This window comes from Cygnus atratus, chromosome 26 (genome assembly GCF_013377495.2).
Source record: "Cygnus atratus isolate AKBS03 ecotype Queensland, Australia chromosome 26, CAtr_DNAZoo_HiC_assembly, whole genome shotgun sequence".
Taxonomy (NCBI): Eukaryota; Metazoa; Chordata; class Aves; order Anseriformes; family Anatidae; genus Cygnus; species Cygnus atratus.
This window is the reverse complement of record NC_066387.1, coordinates 1,828,236-1,854,293: the sequence shown is the minus strand read 5'-3', so window position 1 is coordinate 1,854,293 and position 26,058 is coordinate 1,828,236. Positions and strand designations below refer to the sequence as shown.

Here is a 26,058-nt window from a genome sequence, read left to right as displayed (position 1 = left end):
TCAGGAACGAACTGTGCTGCTGCGTACTTTAAAGAGTCTTTATCAAGTCAGGGGGAGGACACTCCCCAGGCCTCTGTATCTAAATATCAGCAAGTTTGAACAATATTTTCATAAGTGGTATCTCGGTGCGACACTCCATGCATTTCATCTTTATCTGCTATGTTCTTCCTTTGTACCTTGAGGTAAATTTTCCAGTCCTGGATCAGATTGCAGAATGTAATGGAGTGACAGACACCCTTCTGAACAAATTTATAATAAACAGCAAGATAAAGGGCAGGGCAGGAGATCCAAGCAGTCCAGGGACTCACCTCTGACAGCACACAACGAGCACCCTACAAAAGGCATCTTTAAAAATTAGTCCTCCCAAAGACTGTTAAGGAACACCGTTGAATCAGAGTTAAACTCTTTATTTACTTTGAAACATCAGTTTAAATTTTCAATTACAAAGTCCAGTCTAGCCATAGCAAGCCGAAAGTCTGTTACCGGTTCTTTATTACACAGCCCTTTTGTGACACGCTAGATTGTTTGGGTTTACAAGGCACTGCAAGAACACACTGAGAAAAACAGAAGCCCCAACAGATTCCTAATTGTAGCTCCAAGAGTCCTGATGAGCATGAGATTGGCAACACCTGAGATACTCGGACAGACAACCGTGTGGTTCACCACAAGTAATGAGCGGAGGAGCCGGAAGGTGGAGCGATGCTATAACATGCACATCCGAGCCCAAAAGAAATGTGTCACCTCGAAGAACGGACAGAATAACCTTAAAGAATTTGGCCAAGCTAACCACCTAAGTAGCAAATATTCTGTTTTTTTTTCTTTTTTTTTTATTTGTCATGTCTGAGCGTGTTTCAGAAAACCTTGAGCTCAATTCAGTGCAGGTTCTGAAGAGCATAATTGGATAAAGGGGGTGCTGAGCGAGCTCAGCAGCTTCTCCCAGTGATGAAAGCCCAGTCGTTCCACCCACCCCATGTGCAAAAGGCTCGTCTGTCCCCATCGCCACCACTCTGCTTTCCAAAAGTGAGCCCAGCACAGGACAAGGCACTCCCTGTTTAATCAAAGTAAACATTTGCAATTTAAGAAGCTGGTGCAATATAAAACCTGAACGTGTACTTAAGTAGCACAGAGTTTTATTTAAGGGCAGTGTATAGTTTCATTTCCTATATTTAATTCCTATCTATGGGGAGGCATTTTGTTCTCTACTTTGTCTTAAAATAGACGGACCAGAAGCAGATCTCAGGTTTCAATTAATACAAAGAAGAATTAACGACATCCTCAGCTTTGTTTCTGCTTTGTTTGGCAGAATACCACTTCAGTCACATAAGACACTAATCAGACATGAAGACAAGTTTTAAGAAAAAGTGCACTTTATACCACAAAACATTAGGGTTTCTGGTGCAAAAAGGACAAATCCACCTACGTTATTTTAAGATGGGTACTTACAGTATCAACTAGGGGTATTTTATCCAAGCCAACACAAAAAATGTTTGAAAAAAGCCTTTGCAACTCTGAAATTTCTCATTAAAATGTTATTATTGGATAGCATATCGAAGTAAGTAAAGGAGACAACAGGAATGAGGTTACTTTGTGAAAGTATGCTCTAAGAGTACAAATAGATTGCCAATAATTTTAACGTCTGCACTGCAGGATGAAATCTGAAAGTGGTAATTAAAAAAAAAAAAACACCACCACCACACAAGTGTACTTCCTACATCTAAACCATCCTGGTTTCCAGTCGAACACCACCGCTCGCTCTTAGAGCAGCTCGGTGTCTGAGCACAGACTGCGTGGTTAGAGAGTTAGAAACATGCTGTAATTTAAAAAAGATGCACAAGTAATGACTAATTAAACCATGGAATAAGATGGTCAGATCATAATAGCTGCTTCAGGCTAGTGCTAGCTCTTGGGTTAGCGGGGGATCACGAGTTAACTCACTCACAGGTTTTCCTACTTTCGGTTTTGAGAAGCGCCTCCTGCCACTCCTTCCATACACCGCCTAGGAAAGCCTGCACGCGAGGTCAACAAATATCACACTTAAAGATTATTTGAGTACTGGGAGAAATTTCAGTAGACGACAACTTTTTCAGACTTCTCGTTAACAAAAACAGCGACATGGGGAGTCTGTGCTGTCCAGTTGTGAGTCTGCAGGCCTGGAAGCTCTCGGGCCCTCGTTACAGGCATGCCATGAGCAGCCTGCAACAATCCCCTTTTGCCAGCCGACCGAGGCACTGGCAGGTTAAATATTGCCTGCACAACAGCAGGAGAGACACACCGGAGTTTGGATGCTACATCTAAGCCTAGGTGAGTAAACACTAAGTCAGTTTCCTACCTGACTTACCACGCACTTCAGTGCAACCCTACAAGATGGAGCTGGTTCGGCACGGCCGTCCCGGTGCCACAGCACAACAGCACGGGGCTGCCTGCAGACAAATGCCTTCCCCATTTCTGCCACGAGTCAGCATTTCTGTTACATTTACTCTGGACGCCTCGTCTTTGGGGTGAAAGCAGAGCAATCTAGTGTTCATTAAGCCCTAAACTTCTGAACATCCTCAGTCAGGTCCCTCGCGAGGGACTCCGAGCTAAGCAGCCCTCGGCTGCATCATGTCCCAACCACACTCAACACCTCTAACCATCATCATGACCTTTTCATCCCTTCCCACTACCACCACATTTAAGAGGAGGCAATCAGATTGGGGAATACTCCAAATAAGCGCAAACTCCTTCACGTGATTCCTATGAATTTTGGCACAGAGGTGCCCCAAAAATACAAATAGCTTCTGCATTTGCCTTCAATCACATCCCCACAAGGCAAAGAAGCTTTCAAGTTCACAGGATTTTTTTTTTGTTTTGTTTTTGCTGTGTCTCATAAAATAGATTACTACGTTTAAATCAAAGGAGGTATCTCCTGACATCACAGTCACCAAATGACAAAGGAGTATCTGGGTATCTGGAGCTCCTCAAAGTCCTCCACAGCATTTAAGAACTGAAACAATTAAATTGTCATCACCAAACCTCACCAACACGAGCCAATTCCTACTCCACGCTGTTGGCAAGTAGATAAAATGACATCAGACCCGATACATTGGAACCTCCCCAATTCTCTCTTACACACAAAATATTCTCACCCCCGTTCCTCAGTGACGTGCATCACCAGAGACAATTCTGCAGTCACAGGACCCTAAAACTTTATCAGCTTTCACACGTTATAAATTGCAGGCACTGTAATTAACACTAAACCTGAACTTCCTACACTTACTCACTAGCACAAAAGCTTTTGTAGTCGGCAACAGGTCTCCCAGTCAGTGCAAATTAGCAAATTCTATTTATTGATGATCTGGAAGAGAAAGCAGACAGTAAGCATTACACAAAGCATCAGCTCTTTGAAGCTCTGCATCATTTTTATGTGATACTTCCAAAGAAAATTCGCACCTACACGAAAAGCGGCAAGAATTAATGGATTTAACAAAAAGTTTTCAAAAAAAAAATTAATTTAGGTCAGATTAAATAAAATTAGCTTAATGGCATTTAAAAGTTTCACTATACAAATTTTCTCTACCACCAAGACGCCCTTTACGAACACAATCTCTGAGGACTACTTCTCAAAAAGCCGGAAGATTATAAAATAAATTATGCTTTCTAAGAACCTGATCACAGGGGAGCTTCACGAAAAGGGCTTATGAGGAAACACACGGCTGCACGGAATGCTCGAAGTATTTCTGAAAAGGAGATTTCCACAGTGGCACGTAGCAGGTCAGCTACTGCAGGCCTTGGACAAACACAAGTCGCAGAAGCCAGCTCAAGGTTTTTCCCCAGAGAGGACCCAAGACACACTTCTGGGAAGAGGATAAGACACTGAGCAGGAAATACTCCAAGGGCTGATTAAGCTAATTTGGAGAGCCACATCTCCAAAAGCAGCCACTGCCTTCCCTGCTGGTGGATTTTGGAGCTTCCTCAAGCCCACCATGAGCATCCCTGGGTGAACTGTGCCATGCTACCATCAGGGATGTCCCAGGCTGCTCACTTGTACGCCCAAAAGAAGCCTGAACGTGCAGCAGGTACCTGCTGATACACAGGGGACGTCTGGCTCAGGGACACTGCTCGTGGACAGAGCTCGAGGCCAGGCAAGGATCTGCATCATCCCTCCTGCCTCGACACGTGAGCGCCGCGGGTCCCATGGCCGCTCCGACCCCACGGGCATTTCCCACGGCCTCACCCAACCGTCAGTCTCCCACTCCCCTTTCATCCGCGACTACGTCACACGTAAATTAAATAGCAACACTGAACATTACTTAAATCAATCGCTGAACTTAGCCGGATACACGAATCTCTTTTAAAAGTTTAGCAGCTAGGATACACCGAAGACAAAGAACTTCTTACCAGATAAAGGAAGAAATCTACAAGGAGATAAGTAGCTCAACTATTTGCAAAAACGTGTCAAGTCACGAATATTTAAACAAAATATTAAATATAATAAATTACTAATCAGAAAGTCTGCCTGCCTGCCGACAATCTGACAAGTGCTACTTCGTATTCGAATGCAAAAGAGAACATTTACTTTGAAGGCAAACTCTTTTGATCAGGAAAGCCTGTACACTACGTACAGAGGGAATTTCCTCGGTAAACCAAAGATCTTCATACCCAGATCCCCTTGGCAAAGTTACTACAACTGCAGAAGTCTTCATCCTTGCGCAAGGCTTACGAGGAGAAGTGGCATTTCCTCTGTCACTAGACTTCTACTGGAAAACAGCACGTTAGTGGCAGCTCTCACTGAGAGATACTATAGCAGAATCATTCATAATTAGAAAAATTAAAATAAGGATATTCTACAACATTTCAAAAAGCTGCTTTATATATATATATAATATTTGTAATAGTATTAGAATCAAATCACAGACCTCTTCATTTAAATGGCTCCTTAATAAGACCTACTGGCCATCAGTTACCAGTCTGGGGTCTGTTCCCACCTAACATCACCTGTCTTTCACTGGAGTCTTGTAATGTGGAACCAAACCCACACGACTAGCATCAGAAACTTTTAAAGTCCTGCTCAGAACCTGCACGTACGCTTTCTCAAGTGAATTCCTGGGAAAGCCCCCACCAGAAGCAGTGCTTTGTACCCTCCCATTGGGAGGGGGGCACTAACAAACAGCCGGGAACACTCACCCTAAGCAGCATTCCTGGGTCTCAAATAATTGCCTCTGGTTCACAGACAGCGGGAGGAGGTTTAGGATTTTAGAAGATCTCATTTGGCAGAATGTCTCTGAATCCACACGTTAGCATATTTATGCCTATAATAAATCAAGGTGGCAACTTAGAATTTAAGTTAAACATTACTCTTCACCTAACCTTTAACGAGAACGAAAGTTCGTAACTAAGGAAGTTATAAATTAGTCAGCCTTCACCTTAAAAATAACAGCTAGCACCAAGAGTCTACGATAGAGATCTCCTGTGGAGAAAGTGGCCTTTAGCAAAGCTATTTAACCGCTAATGATTTGCTTTATACACATATGAAACAATGTGCTTTGTACAGGAGGTATATGGTTGATTTGAGTGAGGAAGGTGGCATCGAGAGCCTAATAAAAAAGACATTTGGAAATATTTGGCGCAAGGTAGGTTCATACTGTATATAAAACAGCTATCTCCTGCAACAAAAGGAGCCCGAACCACACGCCTTCTATCTGCAGCTACCAGTTAACCAGTACATTAACGAGGACCCGACTAATACTCGGAGAAGCGGGGCGAGAGATCAGCAACTAAAATATGTTTTCAATTTCAAAAGCAATTTCGAAGACTCCTCAGCTCCAACCAACTGTTTTACAACAGGCAAACCCACACCACTCCAACTATCCTCAGTTATACTCTCACATCAGAACCTATAATTTGGGCCAAAGAGGGACAAACCAAAACAAAATGAAAGCAAAGCTTTCGACTTAAGAACTAGTCATTAGAGGACGGAGTTATCAATTCCCTGCACCTGAACGCCGAGTCCAGGTGAGAAACTTTCCCTCTGCACAGCATTAGACTGGTCAGTAGCTGTCACTTGACCAACAGACAAGCTCTGGATAAAGCACAGCGCGCACACACACTTCAGGAATGAGTAGTCGCAGGTGTTTTAAAGAAGAGATCTTGAATCCTTCGTTGCCTAGGCTGAAATGCGCACATTTGACAAAAAACGTCAATTTCTAGAAGTGGAATTTTCATTTTTTGAGGTCTCCAATTCTCATTCTGTACGTTTCAGACCGTTTTCCCCAGTACTTCTGTAGCATGGGAAGTTTTGGAAGTGCAATACTAGGAGAGCTTCTGCCCCCTTTCAGTGTTCATGCTGACAATTGATTTTGTCTTCAGAATGCTCCAAAACGTCAAGCATTTCTTCTATGATAGCCTGTAGGGCCCGACCCAGCTGTTCTGCGGTATATGGTTTTCCCAGCGGAGGCACATGAACAAAAGCTGACCTCCCACAGCTCTGGTACAAGGAAGTGTAGTAAGTGAAGTCACAGAGGTACCTGAAATATAAAAATAGAGCTTATTTAGCAACAAATACAGCATGCAAACTGCAGGACAGGACAAACTGTGTTCTTATCGTTCAGCATTGCAGCAACATCCTGCAATAAAAAGCACGATGCAAGCCAGGTGTTGAGTCTGTAATTGCTTTAATCTCATCTAGGACAACAAAACGTAAAAATCTCGGTGTTTCCCGTCACAACTGTGTGACTGCAGAAGAACAGACAGTACTGCCAGCCCCGTTAGAAGCGTACGAAGCGTGCAGGCCTCGTGAGCCGAGCACGGAGGGAACAAGCATTGCGATACGCCTCTACTTTCCCCATCGATCACTGTCATCCCGTACCTGCCAGCATCCTTAGATATAGTGACTGTGACATCCAGCCCCAGTGCTGAGACTCTCTTGCAAACCGTGTCCATGTCAATGATGGAATCGATGCATTCTGGGCCACCTTCTACGCAGCACTGAGAGCCCGGGCAGAAGCGGCAGTTGTCTAAGCCTTTGTAGCCGACGTTATGGCCACACTTCTCCAGAGTTACGGTGGTGGCCATACCCGAGACACCCACATGAACCACCAGCTACAGGAGAAAAGAAACAAGTTAGACAAAGGAAAGCACAAAGGATAGAGAATCACAGCCCGCTATTCCCAGCTAAATTCTGGTGGAGCTGTCACCTGAATCCTTGCATGAGTATCACACTAACAAGACATTTTATCAACGAACTTGTGGGCCCAGTACAGAACATTTCTGCTTGTTTTGTCCCTTCCTGGCCCAAACTCTAACTCAGGGCAAAAATGAGCATGAGCACATTCATGGCCAGGCCCAGGGCCGGAACTGCCGAGGGGGCACAGACTGACTGGGAGCTGTCTAGACAGCCCTTTACAGCAGCCTCTTCACACTGGCTGCTCCCATTAATTGGAACACTTTATTCTGAGCCATAAAATTCTACAAATTCACACGTTCTCACGAAAAAAAAAAAAAAAGGAAAAAAATCTAGCAAAGGACTACAAAACCGAACACACGCTAAAACGTGACTTCACATTATGCTCACTGCTGTGAGGATGCCAGATGTCAGCCATTTACTCTGCCTTTTCTCCTCCTCCATTTACTCACTCACTTGTGGACTGTGCTTTTTCCATAACGCAGGAATTAGTCTTTGCACTGTCTGGTATTCAACTGGGACTTCATAGACGTGCAGATCTACGTCATCTCGCAGCCCAAGCTTCTCCAATTCCTAGGAACATATGGAAATGAATAAAAAAAAAAACAAACAAACACAACAAGACAAGATGGTCAGACAGAAGTTCAGCAGAGGATACACTTCTGCGGGGTTTAATGGCAGAGTGAGTCTCCGTGAGGGCCAAACAGCAGCTTACACCATGGGTTGTACAAACCCTGCAAACAGCAAGGCACCCTGAGCATCCACGAGGTGGGAACTGTTCCTTCCCAAAGCTATGGTGAGGGGAAAAAAGAGAAGTGCTACTATTCCAGTTTGGTTTTCTGTCTCATACCCTCCTACACTGCCTCAAAGAGAGGGTCTCTTGACAGTTAGGATGGAAGCAGCAGCAAGAAGGGAAAAAAAAAACCAACCATAACTAGGAACAACAAAGGCATCTCCCCACCTGTGCTAACAGCCTGCACCGACAGGACCGTTTGTTTTGCTCTGATGTGTGTATAACTAAGAAATCAACACTTAACTGACAATAGTTATCAGCAACTCCCACACTACAAAAAAAAGAATGGCTTCATTATTTTTAGAAGTATATAGTCATATTCACTTCTTGAAAGAGCTGGATATTATATAGAAAAAGCAGAATTGAGAGGAATATATTCATAGTCTGATTTGTTACCTCGCAGGGCTGCTGGCCTGAAGAGCAAATTCATGTTTGTTTCCACAAAAACAGATAACAGCTCACTCCCACCCTTAGTTAGGGATTCTGTGTCTGAGTGTCTCTACAAATATTAGCTAACAGTCCTCGTATGGGAAACTGCAGCAACATTGGCATGCCCTCTTCAACATATTTGTTTTACTTTATTTTGGCAGAATCTGGAATACAATGCAGACTGTTCCCAAAATATAAAGCAGGTTTCCTTTGCTAGCTCTACCTATACCTAATATATCGTGCTTAATTTTGCCATTTGAACTGCTACCATTTCGGTGATTCAACTAATGCAGGAAATTATTTCTCCCTCTATAACATTAACTAAAAACACGCCTCGAAAATAGCCCTAATATCCAGGCAGCAAACTTTGCCAATTTCCATTAAACCTTTTAAAACACAGAGCGTCAGTTAAATATCTTGCACAGACTCCCTGAAGACAGGAAGGCAGAGGGAGGGAAGAAGAAAGCTCTTTCTTTTCCCCAGTATTCCCAACCTGCACTGCAAGCTCCCCCTAAACACAGCGCGAGGTCTTGGACGCTCCTCCCTTGCTCTTCTTTGGTCACCGTTTCAGCTCGCTCCAGTCTCACCAGCAAAGCTTCAGTTAGAAACCCAAACTTTCAAGAACTCAAGGAAACGACATAACCACACGGTCTGAAACCTCTGAATAGAAACGTTCTCAAATAGAGCTGTCGGCTCGGCTCTGAACCTAGGAGCCCTGCCTGCACCATCAGGCTTGCTTCCAGTGCCTGAAGTGACTTCAGCCACCACATTTAATGAGTTCCACCAGCATCTAATTCGGATCATGTTTCTCTCTGATGAAGACAACATTTTTGGCACTCTGAAAAATTCTCCAGATGCTTTTCAAGACCGATAAAGCCATCTTTGAGTCCTCCCAAAGCTGTCTCCTCTGCACAGAAACCACAAGAGCATCCTTCCCTCTGAAGTCAGGGGACCGGAGCTCCTGCATCTCTGCAGCCAGGCCCGTGTTGCAGTTACAAGTACCAACTCCAGCTTTTCACAAGTTGATACTCAGCAAAAGCTCGTCTTCCTGTGCTGTTCTCCTCTGTGACAAGTGTCAGTTAGAAAAACGCAATCTTACTCATGACAAAAGCTCAGAATGATTACTTGCATTAACATCAAAGGAGCTGCAGGCACGGCATGAAAAGAACCTGGCACTCTCACATCCACGTACCACTGTAGTTGTTTTCATGGATCTGAAGTGAAAACAGCAACGTAAGAAGCCATCAACGTATCAAAGGACATTTTAAATTATTCTTGAATGATTAAATTATCTCCATTTTGGGTTCTGATCCAGTGATCAGAGCCAAGAGCTGCGCTTTCATGCAATTCTTATTCTTTATTTTCCTGTGTGTGGAGATTTACACTCACCAACTTCAGGCTAAGAAGTGCAGATAAGCTATTTTCAATGAAGCTTACTACTGAATTCCAAATCCTATATTTAGCTAAGCCTAAACTGTCTTTAAGTTAGAAGAATTTTAAAGGAGAGGAGTGGAGAACAGAGGCTGAGTTTTTTTGACTCCTCCATTATAATTTTACCTCCTCTGTTTTTCAATCTAAACATGAGCATTATTGTAGCAAGATTTTTTTCTGTAGTTATCAGCATCTGTTTCTTTACTGGGGTTCTGAGGGAAAAAAAACCAACACTTTTCACACTTGTACAGACACCACGGTCGGTGTAACAAGATTTAAGATAACTCAAACACGCAGAAAAAGCAAGAGTAAGACTTTCACGGACCAGCAGATATGAGCAACAACCATGATAAATCACTTGCTCCGAGGGCAAGGCTGATATTAAAGGCTTGCTGTATTGATTAGCGTCTGGCACACAGAGACATTCATTACCAGAGATGGATGCTAAGTGATGTTTCATCACATCTTCTTTACACAAACCCGCCTTCAAAACGTTAGCTGTTTTATGCGGCGCGTTAATGAAGTAAGTAGTTTACAAATTAGAGTATTCAAATACGAGCCAGTCTCTTTAGGAAAAGCTCCAGAGCGTTAATTGGTAGGAATTCATCATCACTTCTCTGAAGAGCGTGAAGCAGCTTCTAAAGATGAAGCTGGGAGCTGCGAGCTCTGCCGGCTGCACGCCCGCGAGAGACCTCGGGCCGGGATGCCGAGCAGCCCCCTTCCCCAAACGCAGGCACGTCAAACGCCGCTTTACAAACCCACAGCTTTCCTTTAACCAAACACACTTCCATTCCATAATAAAGATGTACTCTGGCCCCCAGACAACTTATTATCCACAGCCTTGTGTACCTGACAAACAGAGAAAAACGAACGCGTTTGACCGATTCCCTGACCCCTCAACAATGGGCTCCTTTGTCAGCCTTTAATATCCTTATCAGGTCTGTCTAGACACCCTGACAGCGATTGTGCTCCATAAGGCCAAAACGCACCCTGACCTCTCTCCTCGGCCCCCGGCCCAGCCAGACACACTTCTAACGGGGAGAACCGAGGCCTGACGGGCTCCATGGGGCACACCCGGGCCTCCTCCATGAGGCTCACCCGGGTCTCCTCCATGAGGCGCACCCGGGCCTGCAGGCCGGGAGATGCCCCGAGCTGAAATCCCATTCTTCCTCCACTTCTTACAGAAAGGTCCCCCCCCAGCAACTGAAAAAAAGCCTCGGAGAAAATGTTAAAGAGATGGAAACATGGAATGGCAAACCTGTGTTTTGTAACATACTAAGTGTTTTTACTGCTGGCCTCAGAAAAGAAAGCAGCGAGAAGTCATTGTCCCCCTATCTCTCTCCCAAGCATAAAAACGTCCAAACTTTTTATCTTAGCATTTGCTTCCATGACTATTTAAGATACCCTACGTGTTAATCACGTGTAAAAATCATTTATTTTCACAAACAAGCATCAATACTAGAAATACACCGCAGTCCGAGGGAAAACTCACACCGCATCTGCCCTCCGCAAAAGAGCCCAAATAAAACCCAAAGGAAGACCAAGAAGAAAAGCAGAGGATTTTATCCTCGAGATGCAGGATAATAAAAGATGTAATAAACCAGAACTAGCTTAGCCCTAAAGCTAGGAAGGATTTACAAAGATTGTTTAATTGATTTTTCTTCTATTAACATGCAGATCACACCGTCTGGGACTCAGAAACTCAGACACGCCTTTGTGTCCACTCAGCTCCATGAAGTCCCCCGTCTGAAACTTGCACAATGCCCAACTTGCATGTGCTCAAAGACATGCTGTTCCTTTTTGTCTGCGCCTCTCCGGGCTAAGACGGGGTAAGGAAAGGCAAATCCTCCCCACCGCCTGAAAGTCGGTGTTTCGAGCCAGAAGCCAACACAAGCTGTTAAAGTCGGGGGAAGATCGGCCCTAACATGGCAGAGCGCGCACCGTCAATTCTAGTTTTACGTTCTCAAAGCAACCCCGAGCCCATAAAATGAATGTAAAATGCACACGATGACTTCCTCTATCAGCAATGCCTCGAGCTGCTGGGCTGAAGGGATGACAGCCCGCTTCTCTTTACTCAAATTATACATTAGGCTTGTTTTTGTAAGCAACATCAGAACACCCACTACTCTTCCTGTCCCAGAAGCACAATACCCCTTTGTGTATCTTCTACAGCATAAAAGTAGCCTGTTTACAATAGCTGGCATTACACAAATAAGAACAAACCAAGTCAATTAGCTTCGCTACTAAATTTCACCAACGTGCAATTTTTTTTCCATAACGCAGCTTGCGTTTTTCCCCAAACTCAGCCTGAGCAAACCCTAACTCAAATAAATTCAGCTTCAAAGGGCTCCTGGAGCCAAAGGTTTCGGCTTCTCATACCAGGCAACACATTAGACATCTGGACATTAGTTGCCTGTAATTGATTAGAGTTTGTGATTTAATTTAAAAGCATTCTAAAGAAGATATTAATCTCAGAGCTGTGAAGGGAAGAGAGATGTGCTGGGGAGAAAAATAGATTTAATTCCCTGGGCAACTGTACTAAAAGGTACCCTTGAATTCCCAGTAGCTTTGTCATAAACCACATCCAGAAGTGACAAATAAGGAAGAATTGGGATAATGTGACAGCGCTGTCCAAGGCTAATGCTTTTACAGCGTACTACAAAGCACCCTTAATTCCTTAGTTTTGCAGGGCATCTAGAAAGAGTTGGATTTCTTCTTCCTGCCTTCTTTGGGAATATATCAGTGTGTTATTTAGATGAACATATGTCACATATGTTCACGCAGCTCTGCAGCTACAAGTGGCATAAGGTGGCTGTGTTAAAGCACGTTATGACCTGCTCAAGCGACAATGCTTCACGAGCACTTCTCACACTGCATCTCCAGTGAGCAGGAGTCAGCCCTGGAACGCCTGCTGCTGTTTTGTGTGCTCCCTGAGCACCCGCACGCCTCCTGCTTCACCCGCCGCAGCCCAGCAGGCTGCCCTGAAAGGAGCCAAAAGGAGAGCGGGCAGCGATGGATGCTCCCTTCAGAGTCAGTCCTGAAATTCAAACCCGCGTTGGACGACTCTGTGGCACACTTGACTGCACAGGACTGCCATGTGCAAGTCTCGTTACAGATGAGATGGCTTAAAGGTTAACCAACTCACCCAGATTTCAAGCTACAGCTCGGAGGAAAACATAAGAATTCATTTAGCTTTCTTTCTTTCTTTATTTCGAATTCTCTGCAGCACACGAAGCAGCAGAGCAAGATTCCCCGCTCCTTGCCCCACTTACCATCTCTCAAATCTAGGGAGTTAGCCTAGGAATTCCTTGCTTGCCTTAGCTATATTAACTCCATCTCATTAAGTTCTACTAGCTAAGGGACTGTTTTCTGAGAAGCGAATAAAAAATTACCCAGCTGGCCATCTGGAGCGAGCTGGTCTCAGCTGATAAACGGGGAAGGCAAGGTACAAAAGAGCTGCAGGCTGAAATGTGTGCGGGTCGGTTATCGGCACGGGGCTGATTTAACTTTCTACGAACAAAGTTATAGTGTTACCTGAACTGCAATCCAACTGGCGTTAACAGCGTGCTCTCCGAACGGCCCAAACCCTGAAACAGAATAAGAGGCATTCTTACACGTTTGACTAAGTTGCAAAGTGGTCTGCGCTTTTCTGTTTTATATATTTTGAGAGGAAATCCACTTCTTGTAATACCCAATTATTCACTATATATTCCTTATTCACTATATATTCCTCATTCACTTCCTAACTACCTACTAGAGACCTTCACAGCAACGTCTGAACTACACATCTTACAACAAAGGAGAACGAGAGCTTGCCTCAAAACCAAAAAAATCTCCTTTTTTCCCCAGCAGACACCGGGGAAGCATAGTTTTTTCCTTCCTGACCAGGTTAGGGAAAAACTTGCTACTAGCAGATGAGTTGACTGATGTCACGGAACGAGAAGCATTATTGGATTTTCTAATCCTGCTTGTAACAGTCCGCACCAGATGCTTCCACAACCGTCGACGAGCCTGCCTCGAGTATTTCTTCTTTGCTCGAGCCTTCACCAAAATCTCTGTGGATTGGTCTTTAGAGGAACTAAACCCAACGGTGCTGACAACCCAACCTACACGGAGCAGCAAAGGTTATGATAGCGCTATAATGACCCTTACTCAACCCATCTGCATTTCCTAATGAGTAACTCAGGGTTAACTAGTAATCCATAACATCTTTCCCTGAGCAAGCATACAAAGGTTAGGCATTTATCTGGGTGCAATGTCAATATGCCTTAATTGAAGACGTCGGAGCTGCCCCGTGAGCCTAATGCAATTAGGGGCATAGATTTTGGCTAACTCGTGAGAGGACTGGAGAGGGACTACAAATATTACGTGACACGTTAATGGAAGTGGGCTATTTGCTACCAGCAGCAGGTGAAGGCTGAGGTCACATTGCTCATGACGACATGAGGGATGTGCGCGGCATGGGCTCGGTGGGAGCTCCACTTGGATGGGAGGATTAGAACCGAACCAACGTCGATATCGCCCCCAAATAAATCCCCTGAGGGTTTCCACAAGACCGAAACATTGGTGTGTTTTCCCACGAGCAAGCCCCCGCTGTTATTAAGATAACCTACGACTGCAGCAGAGGCCAGCAAGATGAATAACCAGATGACTTTTCAATAACCAGATGACTTTTCAGATGCTCCTACAAGTCAGCGATGACTTACGCGACTTTCTGGAAGCGATCACGACCTCCTTACGTTTCACCCCTAAAGAAATCATCATATTCTCCCGAGAGAGATTAAACCGAGCGTCCCTTTTTAGCAGTTCCAGCCACAAAGCGCGCCGCAAGGCTGAAATCCTACAGGTGCCTGCGGACGTAACGCGGCCCCCCTTGTTCTGCAGCCGAATGTGAGCTGGCACAGACCCTACAGGGGACTTTTGCTCCTCTGAATCATCCTCCGTGCAGATCCCCCGGGTCAGCTCCTGCACAGAAGATGAGCAACTTTTGGTAGCACCAAACTCCGGGAGCTCTCCTGCTTTAGGGCCCTCCAAGGCTCGTTAGCGGTAAGCCAGCCACGGAGAGCTTTACGGGACTATCTCCTTAAAGAGCTCTAAAAAAGAAATTGCACGTAAATACCACCTATCCTCGGCGAGCGCAGGCTCATAACTGAGCGGGAACACGGCACCGCTGACAATTCCAAACGGGAACTTGGTGTGACAGCGGTGACAAACGGCCGGCCAGCCGCCACGGGCAGACCTCACGAGATAACCGCTCCGCTTCGGAAGCGGACTTCCCCCACGAATGGGAAAAAAAAGGGCGAGAAGAGGCATTCCCAGAAGCAGGAGGGTGTTTCAGTGACGCCACTTTTCTGTTTAGTCACCGCCGAGCGCAGCCCCTGAGCAGCACGCACCAGGACCCGCCACCTGCTCAATGCAGGGATTTTTGCCTCCGATTATCCCCCCCCACCACCCCCCCCCGGTGTAACGGCAGCGACGAGCCCCCCACCACTCAAACGGCCTCGGGTTCAGCTGCACGGGGAGCACCGACCGGCCCCCCTTGAGGTCCCCGTTTGGCACAGGACGGCCTGCCCCACACACCAAGCTGCCTTTGTACCCTGGGAGCGGGGGCCTCTTGTTTCCCCCCCCCCCATTTTGGTCCCCCCCATCCCCGGGTGAATTCTGCACTGCCACATCCCGGGGGGGGGGGGTCAGCGAGCCCCCCAATTTTGGTCTCTTCCTGCTCAGCACCCTCCCTCCCCACCCAGCAAAGCCTTAGGGGGGGGGACTGAGGACTTGGGGGGCCCCCCAGCTCCTGACACCCCCACCCACCACAGCTCCCCCAGTCCCCAGAGCACCCCTGGCCCTCCCAGGGCTCACCCCACACATGGGGGAGCCCCCCAGCATCACTCTGTACCCCCCCAGAATCGCGCTGTAACCCCTGTACCCCACCAGCACCATTCTGTTCCCCCCCAGCATCACCCTGTGCCCCCCCAATTACTCCATAACCCCTGAGCGTTGCCCTGTACCCCCCCCAGGATCACCTCCTCCCCCCCCCCCAGCTCACTCCGTACCGCTCTCAGCATCACCCCCTACCCCCCCAGATCACTCAATACCCCCCCCCCGCATCGACTTGTACCCCTACTGGATCACACCCTACCCCCCCAGCATCACCCCATACCCCCCCTAGATCACCCCCTACCCCCCCAAGATCACTCCGTGCCCCCCGATATCATTCTCTACCTCCCAACATCACCTTCTACCCCTCCAGATCACTTCATACCCCCCCAAAATCACCACCTACTCCCCCCAGACCATTTTGTACCCCCCCAGATCACCCTGTACCCCCCCCAGATCACTCCATATCCTCCCATATCACCCCGTACACCCCCCGTATCACCCTGAACCCCTCCCCATATCACTCTGTACCCCCCCGACCACTCCGTACCCCCCAGCATCGACCTGTAGCCCCCCCCATCACTCCATACCCCCCAGATCACCCTGAACCCCCCCATATCGCTTTGTACCCCCCCAGATCACTCTGTACCCCCCCCATGTCACCCTGTACCCCCCCTAGAATCACCCTGAACCCCCCCCCAGATCACTCTGTAACCCCCCCGTATTACTCTGTAACTCCCCCAGATCACCCTGAATCCCCCCCCCCGACCACCCTGTGCCCCCCTCAGATCACTCCGTACCCCCCCAGTACCGCCCACCCCCTACCCCCCCCCACCCCCTCTCCCCCCATTTCCCCCCCTCCTTCCCCCCCCGGACCCCCCCGGACCCCCACCCCCGCCCCCCCCCACACCCCCCTCACCCCCGTCCCGGCCCCCCCCCGGTCCCTCCCATCCCCATTTCCCCCCCCGTGCCCCCCCCATACCGCCCCCCCCCCCCCCCCCGTACCGGTGACCACCACCGCCCGCCGCGGCCTCTCCATCGCGCCTCGCCCCCGGCGCGCGCCCGCCCCGCTCTGAGCGCGCGGCCCCCGCCCGGCCATAGAGTTCGCTCCGCCCAGCCGGCTAGAGCGGCCCCCCGCGGCCATAGAGTTCGCTCCGCCCAGCCGGCTAGAGCGGCCCCCCGCGGCCATAGAGTTCGCTCCGCCCAGCCGGCTAGAGCGGCCCCGCGTGGGCACAGAGCGCGCAGCCCCGCCGCGCGGAGCGCCCCCTCAACGCCTTCTCCGCCGCCGGGGCCGCCTCAGCTCGGTGCCCCCGGACCTTCCGGTTCGACCCCTCCCGCCCCAAACGGAACGGGCCCGGCCCCGCCGCTCGGGGGCGCCGCCGCCGCTTTCACGTTCACGACACCGTCGTGAAAGCGCGGAGGGAGCCGCCGCGCTGCTTTACGGCCGCGCGCGCTGATTGGTTCCGCGGGGGCCGCGCCGCGCGCTGATTGGTCCCGCCGGGGCCGTGCCGCGCGCTGATTGGCTCCGCGCGGGGCCGGGGGCGGTTTGAGCGGCAGCGGCCGGCGCGGCGGCGGCTCCGGCACGATGGTGAGGGGCGGGGGAGGCCTGAAGGGGGAGGGGGGGGGGGTAGCCGGGGCCTGGTCGGTGCCCCGGAACCACGGCCCCGGTACCGGCATCGCCGTCCCGGTACCACGGCCTCGCTCCCGGTGTCCCGGCCTCGCTCCCGGTGTCCCGGCGGTGCCTGAGGCCTCTCCTCTCGTTTCTCCCCCTCACAGCTGCCCCTGTCCCTGCTGAAGACGGCTCAGAACCACCCCATGGTGAGTAGCGGCCCGGCCCCGCTCCCGTTACCGCCCCGGGCCCGGTGATGCCCGGCCCGGTTCCCACCCTCCCCCCCCCCCCCCCCCCCCCCCGTGACCGCCCTGTGATTGCAGCTGGTGGAGCTGAAGAACGGCGAGACGTACAACGGGCACCTGGTGAGCTGCGACAACTGGATGAACATCAACCTGCGCGAGGTCATCTGCACCTCCCGGGTAAGGCCCGGCCCCGGTGTGCACGGGGAGCCCCGCGGAGGGGGGGGGGGGGGGCCGAGCCTCGGCCCCGTTTCTGCGCTGCCCCGGCTGGGGCTCGGTTGGGTTTTGGCTCCTCTGGGAGCGTGGCTTTGGCCTGAACGCAGGGTTTGTTGTTTTTTTTTTTTGGACCGAATGCCGTTATCAGTAAGTAGAACGAAATAATGAGCGTAAGGTAAGGGAACGCACACCGAAAAACGGGGATCGGCGGCGGGGGGGCCGTCCTGTAACGTGCAGACCCCCCCCCCGCGGTGAGGAGCCCCCGCCGCCTCCCGGTGCCCAGGCGGATCCTCAAAGCGCCGAGGCTCCGAGCGCTGGCTCTTATTAACCCCCTCGCCTCCCGCCCCGTAGCTCCCCACATCAAAAAAAAAAAAAACGGGAGCGGGCAGCTGCTTACCCGCGGTGGGCGCCGTCTGGTACTTTTGCCCGTGGCCAGAGTTGCTCCGGCAGATTGGGATCTCGGCTGGGCTTTGACCTCAGCCAGAAGCGCCCGGTCTTGTCCCTGCCGGCCTGCGCCCGGCTGCGCGCCGTGGGAGGCGGCAGCGGGGTGGGTGTGGGTGTCGGCTGCGCTCCCCCTGCCTCGGAGCTGCAGAGGTTTTGGGGAGAAACGGGCGGGGAGACCCTGGTTCTGCAGAAAATCCCTCTGCAAACCTTCCGTGCCCGCTGTGCCCACAGCAGGAAGCCGTTGACCGGTCCTGCTGGGGCTTGGCGATGCGTTCGTACGTAAATACGACCGAGGAAAGGTTTGAGGGGGACCTTCAGTGTCAGGTAGGGGCTTTTAGGAATTTGGGGATCCCCCTGGGCTTACGGCAGGGCAAATAGGAAGGCGTTTCTCTCAGGGTTTTGCAGCAGGGGGTGACAGAGCCTTATCGGTGCTCAGAGACCACGCAGTGTTGTCCTCTTCTGCTGCCTCCTGGCAGAGCAGCTCTGCGCGGCTTTGTGCTCTCTTGTGGGAGAGCAATTCCTCATCCTTTAACCCTCCTGAGGGCCCTACGGCTCTCTCCCACCCCCAAAACTCCTCCAAACCCCCGCTCAAAGCCCGGTGGGAGGCGCTTCCCGGGCAGTGCCGGTGGCACCGGTGGGGACCGGCCGCTAGATGGCACGGAGCGGTGCCTGGGAGCGGTGCCTGGCGGCCGCCCCAGCCCGCCGGGCGGTTGTTTACCCGCGGAGGCCGGAACGAGGAAGCCGGGGCCTGGCTCGATCCCTTCCCGCGTCGGGAGCCAAGGCGCAGCCCGGCGGGTCGGAGGCAGGGTGGGGTTTGCTGGGTGCCTGGCTGGAGGAGGCCGTTTGTTCCTCTCCGCCTCGTTCCTCTCCGCCTTGCCTTGCGCGCCGAGGGCTTGCCCGCACACGCAGGGTTGCCCCAAATAACTCTGGGGCTGTGGGGGACGATTTGATCCCGGGGGAGGTGAAACGAGGCGTTCCTGGGGCGGCGCGCTCCTCTGGGACGCGTTGTCCGTGTGAGCCGCTCGAGAAGAGCCAGGTTTGAGCTCTCCCGCGTGCAGCCGGGCCCCGTGGCGGGGCAGAGCTGGCCGCACGAGGCCCCGTCCCTCCTCGCGGTTACATCACGGGCAGCGGCGTTGTTGTTCAGCCCCGGCGCTCGCTCCCCGTCCCCACAGCCGCGCCTGACACGCGGGCGGGGAGCTCCCGGTGGGCTGCGTCCTAGGAAAGTCCTGAAACCGCCTCGAGCAAAACACGGCTGCTCAGTGACTTGGCTCCCGGAGCCTTTTTTTTTTTTTTTTTTCTTTTTGACTTTTTATTTTTATTTTTAATGTCGTCCGTAAGCTCCTTGTTTTCCACAGCCACGGTTCCTGTGCATCTGGTGGGCACCCGCCCCACGCCCAGCTGGCTCTGGATGCTGCCTGGCTGCTCGCTCCCCGCCCCAGAGAAGTGAAATAGCGAGGTGACTCCCAGCTGGGGCTTCTGCAGAAGAAATCTTCCTCTGCTGGACCTGCCCCGCGCCGCCCGAGTCGGTTGCTTGCAGCAGTTGTGTGTGACTTAGCACGTTCCCCTCCCCGGGCCCGCTTTCAATTCCCTTCCCTCTTCTCCCTTCGTTTTCTGTGGGTGTTACAGGCAGGGGTGGGATCGAAACGCCTTTGGTTCATGGCTGAATGCCCTCTGCGCCCCGCCAGCTCCGTAGGGCCGCGTGTTTTGGAGAGGGGCGACCAATTTTGTGGCTAATCACGGCTCAGAAAAGATTGGCGGAGCTGTCACGCTCCTCGGAAGCGATATGGAAATATTCAAATGCCAAAATGTAACGCAAAAAGCACCCGGCCTCCTTCTCGGCCTGACGCCTTGCTCCCTGACAGGACGGCGACAAGTTCTGGAGGATGCCCGAGTGCTACATCCGGGGCAGCACGATCAAATACCTCCGCATCCCCGACGAAATAATCGACATGGTGAAGGAAGAGGTGGTGTCCAAGGGCAGAGGCCGCGGCGGGATGCAGCAGCAGAAGCAGCAGAAGGGCCGTGGGGTTGGCGGCGCCGGACGAGGTAACGACCCCGTTCCCTTTTCAGCTCGCAGAGGGGCGATCGGGATCCCTGCCTCTCCGTTTCACCTCCCGGGCACGGGAGGGCTGCGGCTTCTCAGCTCTCGACCCGGAGCTGTTTGTCTGCGGGAAGCCGGAGCCGCTCCCCTGCGAGATCTCGTCGAGCGAGCGCCTCGCCTCTGCCAGCGAGCAGAGGGGAGACGTGCCAGGGCTGTGCCTTCCTCGTTACTGGGTTGGGCAGGAGCTTAATTAAGAGAGTCTCCGAATTTGACTGTCTGTGCCCCTCCTGGCTAGCTGCAGAACACGGCAGACCCCACAAGTTTGGTGGGGCCAGCTTAGCGAAGCTGGGAGGGAAACAAGAGGCCGCTCCGTTGGGAAACGGACACAGCTCTGACCATCGCTGCTAGAAACCTTCTTTTCTCCCGGTATAATGGGACTTTGGTTCTTCTGACCTGGTGGTTTGTGGGGTTTTTTTGGTTATTATTGGTGCGGTTTTTTTTACGTATGGAGCTGCGGGTTTGTGTTCCTCCTGCTCCACGTGAACAATCGGTGTCTCTGATAACGGGGGAGGTTGCCGCTTAGGCAGAAATAGGTCACGCCAACAGCTCCTCCTTCCCTGCCCCGCTTCACATGGCTGGGTTATCTCCCAGCGCTCCAGCTCGGGGATCTGTTACCCTGTCCTCCCAGCACCATCCTGCTCACGCCTCCTGCCACGTCTCTGCCATTTGCCCTGCGGTCGCCTCGCTCAGCCCCGGGGTTCCTGGCTGCGGGATCAGCCCGCGGTAGGAGCCTAAACCCCGTGTGGGCTTACTTGCTGGAACAAAATAGGGAATCTGGGTTGTAAAAGGAGCCCCGGGGACCGAGACGCCGAAGGGCCAGGTCTCGGCGGAGCGCCCTTAACGAGCTGTCTGCGTTTGGGCTATGCGAGGAATCCCGGCAGGACGGCTGGGAGGCACCTGGGGCCATCACGCCACGCCGGGACGCGCCAAGCGCTGCGTCTCCGGCTCGCAGGGACTTCGGGAGGAAAAACCCTGCGATCTCTGCCGCCTCCCAAAAGCTCCGAGCACGCAGAAGTGACCTTTACAAATCTGAAGGGGCCTTTTTATTTTTCCTCCTTCCCTTTTCGGTGTCCAAAGCGCTTGGCACAACAGCTTTTTGGATGGGGTTAGTTTGGATAAACATTTTAGCTGAAGTATTTTCTCTGCTGCCCGTGCTGTGGAAATATCCACCTTGTGGAGAGCAGAGCCGAGTCGTGTTTGAGGTGGAGTTCCCCGCTGTTTTGATGTGCAGCTTAAATTCGCTGATGGAATATTTTAAAGGGAAGCTTCGGCATTTGCTAATTAGCTAAAAGGTTTGGCTCTCATTACCGAGACATGAAGGAAAGAAAAAAAAAAAAAAAAGAAAAAAAGAAAAAGGCAGGACAATTTTGTTGGGAGGCCAGCAGGCAGAAGTAAAGCTGTAATTGTGCGCGCAGTTGAAAGGATTATTGTTTCTGACACTGGTAATCCTGCGTCTCTCACTCCTCGCCTTGCCAAGTTCAGGAGCACTGCGCTCTTTGCTCAGCTTTTCGGGATGCTCGCAGGCCTCCAGCTGCTTCCAAAGGACTGCGGGGTTAGAAGCGTTTTTCCCCCTCTGGTTCAGACATGTCTCGGCTGAGCAAGCAGAGCAGAGGGCTCTGGAGCAAGTTCTTCAGCCCGCTGCCTGCACCGAGCCTCCTTCGGGCTCCAGCTTTTGCGCGGAGGTCGCTGGCAGGGCAGCTCCACAGCCCCTTCGCCGCTCGCAGGCTGAAATAAACCCGATGATCGCCGCGCAGAGCCGCAGTCGGATTGTTTGGAGCCGATTTGAGCCGGGGAGGGAAGGAGGGGCTGGGGGGGGGGGGGGTGTTCGCAGCTCCCCAGACAAAGCTGGGCAGAGCCGTCGGCTCCCAGGGCGCTTGGCGCAGGTCTCGGCGCAGCCTCCTGGGCACTGCTGCGCTTGTGGCACTGCTGCACGTCCAGGTCCCTCTGCGGACTGGTGGATTGCCTCCCCCAGAGCAAGGAGGTGACGGAGCGGGATGAATCCTTTCTGTTCTGTACCTGAGCAGCCTTCAAGCCGAGACTCCCTCTTCGTTGCTCTGGGTTTGGATCTGCAGCTCTCGGGGGGCCGCAGTACGATCTGCCGATCCCCTGCTGACAGATGCTTGATTTAAAACCTCGTCTCTCTTCCTGGGTTAGGTTTTTCAAAAGAGGTGAACTTCACGATGGTGAAAAGATTATTTAAGAAATAGAAAAGTTGATAAAAGAGATAAATTGACGATGCTAGCACAGCTAGCCAGAGGGCGTGGTAAAGAAGTATCACTGAGCTCGCTGGTGAGGGGAGGTAAGTTTGTGCTCCTGCTGAGTACAGGGTCTGGGACTGGCAAGGGAGAAGTCCACAGATCCCATCTCTGCCGCTGCAAAGACAAGAAAATACGCACGTATTTGGGAGAATATAAAGAGTTTTAAAGCTATGGGAGTTGTTACTGGCTTACGATGAAGCTGTTGTCTCTCTGCTCTTCCTTTTTGTCCCGCAGGTGTGTTTGGTGGCCGTGGCCGAGGAATACCGGGCAGCGGAAGAGGCCAGCAGGAAAAAAAGCCAGGCAGGCAGTCAGCAAAGCAGTGAGAGGCCGGCTGCGCCCTGGCCAGGGACAGTGCCGCGATGCTCTTTGGTTTGATCACACCTCAGGATTGCCGTGCGTTCAAAAGTGTTCTGTTTCTGCTCCTCCGTCAGTCGATCCGTGCCCCAGTCATGTAGTTTGGAAGCCCCTCGCGATTTAACCTGGTAAAGTGGAGTTATTCCCTTTCTAGTCAGCAAGTCTGTAATTGGAAACGTCCAAAAAAAAATAATAATAATTCACGGTTAGGGACCTAACTTCAGCCCTCTCCTGAGAGTGGAAGCACTAGTTAATTTTTCAGGGTCACCAGGTTTAATTTAACAGAATATCGCGTGTAGTGGTGTAAGAACTAAGGCACACGCTTTCCGGATTGTTTGTGTTACGTTTTTTTTTCTTTTTTTTTTTTTATACTTGAAGCTTTGGAAACTTGTTGCGTTTGTAACAGCTGCAGGCCTCTTGGTTTGAAAACACTGAACTTGAGGATATTGTGTCTTTACGTGAGTAGTCTTAAAGGTTTGTTTGTTGTTATTTGTAACAAAACAGACTTTTAAGCCATCTCCCTGTCCTCTGTTTGTGGCTGGTCACTTCTGGCTCTCTCCAAAAGGAGAACCTGGGGCGAACGTCGCGTTGCCCTTTAAGGGTTGTTTCCCCGAGAGCTCTGTGATGAGTGAGGGTTTCCCAATTAGCGTCTTTCTAATTTGAGTCCAGATTAGAAATTTCCTTTAAAGGAAAGGCTTTTCTATGTTTTCTCGTGGAAGGCCGGTGTGCCCCGTCCTCCTCACTTGTTTTGTTTTCTTGAAAAGCAGTCGAGCTGATGATTTCTCTCCCCCCCCCCCCCCCAACTTCTCTCCCTTGTGCCTGTGACACGAAATCCTGAAGTCTGATTTTTGAGTTCCAACAGCGTTTCTCGAGCTGATTCCTCGTGCTGCGTGGGGACTGACTTCGCCCTAATGTTGTCACTTCATTTTCTGGCAACTGGCCAGACCTCTCTCCTCGGGGACACGGAGCAGAGCGTGCAGTGCCCCTCCTGTAGGTTAAGAGGTTCCCGCGTCTCTCTCGGTCAGGTTGCTCCGAGTCTTCCAACCCACAGGGTGCAGGGTCCCACGAGCAAAACGCGCCCCAAAATATTCTGCCTGATCTGAATTGAAAGCCTGTGGGGGGGGCACGGGGGGGGGAGAAAGAGGCTTTAGGCCTTGCCTGAACTCCCTGGTGAATGAAATTTGTTTAATTTTAGGGTAAAAGCAGAAGATATTGTAACTCACTCTGAACATTTTCTTGGTTTTGTGATTTTCCTTTTTTGTTTTCTGCAACCGATTTCCCCGTTGAAGCCTACTCTCTGCCATCACCACTGCTGGGAAGAGAAAACGAGTAAAGAACCTGCTTTTATATATACTTATTTTTTTAAACGTTTATAAAACCTGTGCGAAGTGGTGAGTAGGAATAAATCGCCGACCTGTAGAAAACGCCTTCCTCTGTGTCTGCGACAGCGCTCGGCCCCGCGTGCGATCCCCCAGCTCCTTGCTAACCCTCGCTCCGGCCCTCGTGTAAATAAATACCCGAGGAATTGGGCTAAAATGTTGCTTTTTGCCAGCCGTGTGCTCCCCGGCCGCCTTTCCCCGGCGAGGCGTGTGCGTCAGCGCTGGATCCGCATCCCAGGCTCCTGCCAAGCGGCGAACCCCGGGCGGTGGGAGCAGGGCACGCGTGTCCTCCCTCCTGGAAACTCGCTCTCGGAGCAAACCCCCGTGTGGCATTTGAACGAAGGCCGGGCCCCGTGTCAGACTTTCCCTTCCCAACCTGCTCCCTCCCTTTCTAGCCTCTGCCTCCAGCCACAGCAACCCCGCGGCGTTGCAGCTGCCCCGGTGAAAAAGGAAACGAGCGCGGGGCCGTCTGGATTTCAGGTCTGGTGGGGCCAGATAAAGCTCGCCAGAACAATGGGACCCCTGGCTCCGGCTCAGGGTAGAGCCCTCCAAGTGCTCCTTATCTCCTGCCGAAGCCCTGGCCCCGGAGCTCGTGAAGTTCTGCTCGCCTTTAATCACACCCGTAGGCCTCGGCCGCCTTCCCTCCTTGCTCCCCGCTGCCTTTTTCCACCTCTGGGGATATTTTGGGCCGGGTCAGAGAGGGAATCCTTCGAGAGCAGCATCCTGCCCTTCTGTCAGCACAGAGCTCCCCTGCGGCTTCAGGCAAGCCCCTCGAAACCCCTTTCCTGCCCCAAAAAAGCCCCATCTGAGGCCGCCCCACGACGAACAAACCCCGGAGCTCCAATCCTGCCCCACAGCAGAGGGGGGGGGGGAAACAAACCGGGGACGAGATAAAAGCAACAGCAGAGGAAGGAAAAAGGTCTGGGGCTCCTGCTGGGCCGGCGGCCACCCCGCAGCCCTCCTCCAGCCCCGTCCCCGCTCCCCAAATTTCCCCTTCCCCGTTTCGGCAGGGCGCAGGCGTGCGGGGCCGTGACTCAGCCCCGGTGCGCGGGGCCGGGGAGGCAGCGCAGGAATAGTCACAGAGCAGCCGGAGGGAGTGGCTGCCGAAATACTTCAGGGCTGCGCTAAGCGACTAAAAATACACGTCAAGCCCTCCTCCTCCTCCTCGCTTTTTCCTTTTTAAACATGCTTTTTTTATTTTTTTTTTAGAAAATATTTTTTTTTCTCCTGTTTTCGATTGTTCCGAGCCCCCGGGGGCGGCGCGGTCCCAACGGGGACCCAGTTTTTTGGTTTGTTTTTTTTTTTAGGGCCGGCGGGTTCTCGGTGTCCCGGCTCGGTTCCTCGCGCCGTCCCCGCGGGGGTGACTCAGGGGCGGCTTCCCCGGGGCAGATCCCGGGACCCCGAGCCCCCGGTGCCCCCGTTTTGGGGCTCAGCCCCATGGGACGAGAGGGGCAGGGGCAGCCCTGTGGGTGGCCGTCCCCGATGCGTTGTCAGCGGGCCGGTGATGAGGTGGCACCGTGCTCGGCAGCCCTCCGGTGCTGGCGTAGAAACCATAACGGATTTGGGGAAGATTGTAGGGAAAATGGGGTCGGGGTGAAGGGAGGCGTGAGGACACGGTGGTGGCGTGTGGGGACGGCAGCGGTTGGGGCCTGGTTTGGGGACGGCGGCGTGCGGGGGCCTGCTTTGGGGACGGGGACGGCACCGGTGGCACTGCCACCAAAGCCCGTGGCCTGGGGACCCCCGTTAAGACCCGTGAGGAGAATTTA

At 51.7% G+C, this 26,058-nt stretch overlaps 2 protein-coding genes across 9 annotated transcripts; one reads left to right on the top strand and one right to left on the bottom strand.

Moving 5' to 3' along the window:
- Positions 1-391: 391 nt before the first annotated feature.
- Positions 392-18,276, bottom strand: PGPEP1 (pyroglutamyl-peptidase I). 8 transcript variants are annotated; one of them, XM_050715578.1, is made up of 7 exons: positions 16,695-16,782; positions 13,347-13,399; positions 7,616-7,732; positions 6,845-7,077; positions 5,975-6,503; positions 5,164-5,288; positions 392-4,733 (listed from the first exon to the last, which is right to left on the bottom strand). In XM_050715578.1, the coding sequence occupies exons 1-5, from the start codon at positions 16,726-16,728 to the stop codon at positions 6,311-6,313; spliced, it is 630 nt and encodes a 209-aa protein (XP_050571535.1). In that variant the 5' UTR covers positions 16,729-16,782; the 3' UTR covers positions 392-4,733; positions 5,164-5,288; positions 5,975-6,310. The 8 variants fall into 8 exon arrangements, with proteins under 8 accessions (XP_050571535.1, XP_050571534.1, XP_050571533.1 ...); XM_050715577.1 differs by having other exon boundaries at positions 5,164-6,503; positions 16,695-16,776; XM_050715576.1 differs by having other exon boundaries at positions 392-5,288; positions 16,695-16,776.
- Positions 16,891-24,453, top strand: LSM4 (LSM4 homolog, U6 small nuclear RNA and mRNA degradation associated). The gene is made up of 5 exons (XM_035572489.2): positions 16,891-17,277; positions 17,466-17,507; positions 17,622-17,720; positions 20,063-20,246; positions 22,794-24,453. The coding sequence occupies exons 1-5, from the start codon at positions 17,275-17,277 to the stop codon at positions 22,880-22,882; spliced, it is 417 nt and encodes a 138-aa protein (XP_035428382.1). The 5' UTR covers positions 16,891-17,274; the 3' UTR covers positions 22,883-24,453.
- Positions 24,454-26,058: the final 1,605 nt, after the last annotated feature.